This window comes from Penaeus chinensis, chromosome 7 (assembly GCF_019202785.1).
Source record: "Penaeus chinensis breed Huanghai No. 1 chromosome 7, ASM1920278v2, whole genome shotgun sequence".
In the NCBI taxonomy this organism is placed as follows: Eukaryota; Metazoa; Arthropoda; class Malacostraca; order Decapoda; family Penaeidae; genus Penaeus; species Penaeus chinensis.
In genome coordinates this window covers 10905345-10907844 of record NC_061825.1, presented here as the reverse complement: position 1 = coordinate 10907844, position 2500 = coordinate 10905345, and the positions used below count along the sequence as shown (strand labels likewise).

Genomic DNA, 2500 nt, shown 5'->3' with positions numbered 1-2500 from the left:
GAGATGACCTCAATTCGTGTCCGAATGTTTGTGGATACACCATTTCTGGTCATAGTGTCCGTGCCTGTTACAGGTTCATACTTGACAGTTGTCCCTGTGACAGCTCCTCCAGTGGCACCAAATCCTGATAAAAATTCAATAAATGATTGTGTATTTATGTATTCTGAATACTGGCTTCAACAGGAACAAATGCATTCACATTACAAAGTTAACGATCTTGGGAGTGTAAACAAAATATGATTAATGATATACAGTATTACATACCATCAACACACACATAACCACACATGAAAATAAAAGAGTAAAACAAGGCCTGAGAGAAAAAAGTAAATACCTGTTGTACCACTGAACAATCCTCCTCCAGTGGCTGGCTGTGTGGTACCAAACAGGCCTCCTGCTCCTGCAGTGGTACTGGTTGTGGTCTGACCAAAGCCAAATGGTCTACTCTGCGTTGACTGTTGTGCACCAAACCCACTTGTGCCAGTGCTGCCAAAGAGGCCTGCTGAAACAAAAACAGTTCATTCGTATGGAATCATCATACACATATACAACCAACATTCTGAAACTAAAATATAATAAGAAATAGTATTCTGTACCGTTCATAAAATGTACATTATATAAATGTAATACCTGTGCTTGTTGGTTGCTGTGTCTGTCCAAATAATCCACCTCCACTAGTTGACCCAAACCCACTACTAGGATGACTGAAACCAGCAGTTGGCTGTTGTGTCTGCTGTTGTCCAAACAGCCCGCCTGTTGCCTGCTGCTGCTGTGTACCAAAGAGGGAAGTGCCCGAAGATGTAGCACCACCAAATGGTGTTGTTGTGGTTCCAAAACTTGTTGTTTGTTGCTGCAATTAAAAAAAAAAAATCAGTTGCAATAGCATGCAAATTAGATATACTCAATAACATGATATTGTTTTAACCCTTTGCCACCAGGTGGCACATACATACATGCCATGGCATGCCAGGGCTATTTTCCGGGTGGCATGTGCATATGTGCCATGGTGAGCCAGTCTCATTTTCCAAGGGCATGTGCAGTTTGCCGCGCAAGGTATGGTGCCAACACCATTCCCTGGTAGTGGGGCCAGGGCCACTATGAATAACAGCCCGGGAGAGAGTGCCTTAACATTGGGAAACCACCCAGCAACATTGGGTTAAATAATAAACCTTTAAATATTTCACAGCATTTGGTCATAATACACACAAAAAAGTATCCTTACTGGATTTCCAAATGTGGCCCTTCCAAAGGTTGTGTTTCCAAAGCCTGTTGTTGTTGTACTGGGTGTTCCAAAACTTGCCCCAAAGGAGGACGTTGTGCCTCCAAAGGGGGCTCGTGGCTGTCCAAACATTTTTTCTTATATATCTGGAAAAGACAAAACATATCAACAAATGAAGATGAAACATATATCTATCTATCTATCTAAAACATGACATAAACATGCACTCCGTAAAGAAAGCTGAAGCAAATATATTTTTGATTCAAGAAAAAAAAAGAAAATCAAGTACCCCTATGAATAATTAACATAATGGATATGGGATTGAAACGGGTTAGTGGCCACTGACATGGAATTTTTTGTATGCCTAAGTATTTCAAACATCCTATCATTTGCAGCTGGACTTTAGAAGCAAATGCTTGATTTTATCACCATATACCCAATTGGCTAGCAAAAGAGAGACAGGGATGGTCTTTTACTTGCTAATACATTGCCAGCTATATCTTGCAAGAATATATGTAGTAGTGGAGGCTTACAAACCTCTGCCAGAGCACGAAGATAATGTCACTTTATGAAGATATCATCTTATACTTATTAACATTACATTAATTTTTCTCTATGTCCACACAAACTTACTTTGAATAATAACCCAGATGTAAAAATTTTCCATAAAGAATTGATTTAAGCAATGAAACAAAAAGGTGACCTATCTTATTCTTTATATAAGGGAATATTCTTTCCCGAGTCTCCTTGTCAACCAGCCTACAACAATATGATACCCAGGTGTACTAATATCATAATATTTCAAGCAATGACATACTTTAGCCATATTTAGAAAACAGTGCAACTTCATAAAGATGTAGAAAAGGTATGGATGAGAATTAATATTTTCAGAATACAAGACATATTTACCTGGTTTCAATGTAATTGAAACTGGTCAAATATATCTTTTATATTGTAAAGATATTCAATTTCATTCATACCTTTTCTGCATTTGTCATAATGAAATGGTTCATTCATACAAAGAACCTGCTAGAACAGAAAAGTAGTGAACAGTGGATTTTGTTTTAGTAATTCAAATCCAATCTAATTTACTGTTCTCATTTTCAACTATTTGGGTCTAACTCAAGCAACCCACAATTTCCCTGATCTTCAGCCCTTTGACATACTCAGGTGATATTTAGGGTAACGTTCCAAAAATACGTCTGGAAGTGTCAATGGATTCCTTGTGAGGTCTGATATACAATCACAGAGGTTTAAGTCTGACAGAGCTTGGACAGGTTC

The 2500-nt window shown here is 38.2% G+C and overlaps 1 protein-coding gene across 1 annotated transcript in view; it reads right to left on the bottom strand.

Moving 5' to 3' along the window:
• LOC125026800 (nuclear pore complex protein Nup98-Nup96-like) overlaps positions 1-2500 on the bottom strand; it is a 30033-nt gene that overhangs the window by 25952 nt on the left and 1581 nt on the right. Inside the window, exons 2-5 of the mRNA XM_047615401.1 lie at positions 1223-1365; positions 631-850; positions 335-502; positions 1-124 (exon numbers count right to left, since the gene is read on the bottom strand). The exon at positions 1-124 is cut by the window's left edge and continues 10 nt beyond it. Of these exons, the coding sequence (XP_047471357.1) occupies positions 1-124; positions 335-502; positions 631-850; positions 1223-1351 (641 nt within the window). The 5' untranslated portion in view covers positions 1352-1365. The remainder of the gene's footprint in view (positions 125-334; positions 503-630; positions 851-1222; positions 1366-2500) is intronic.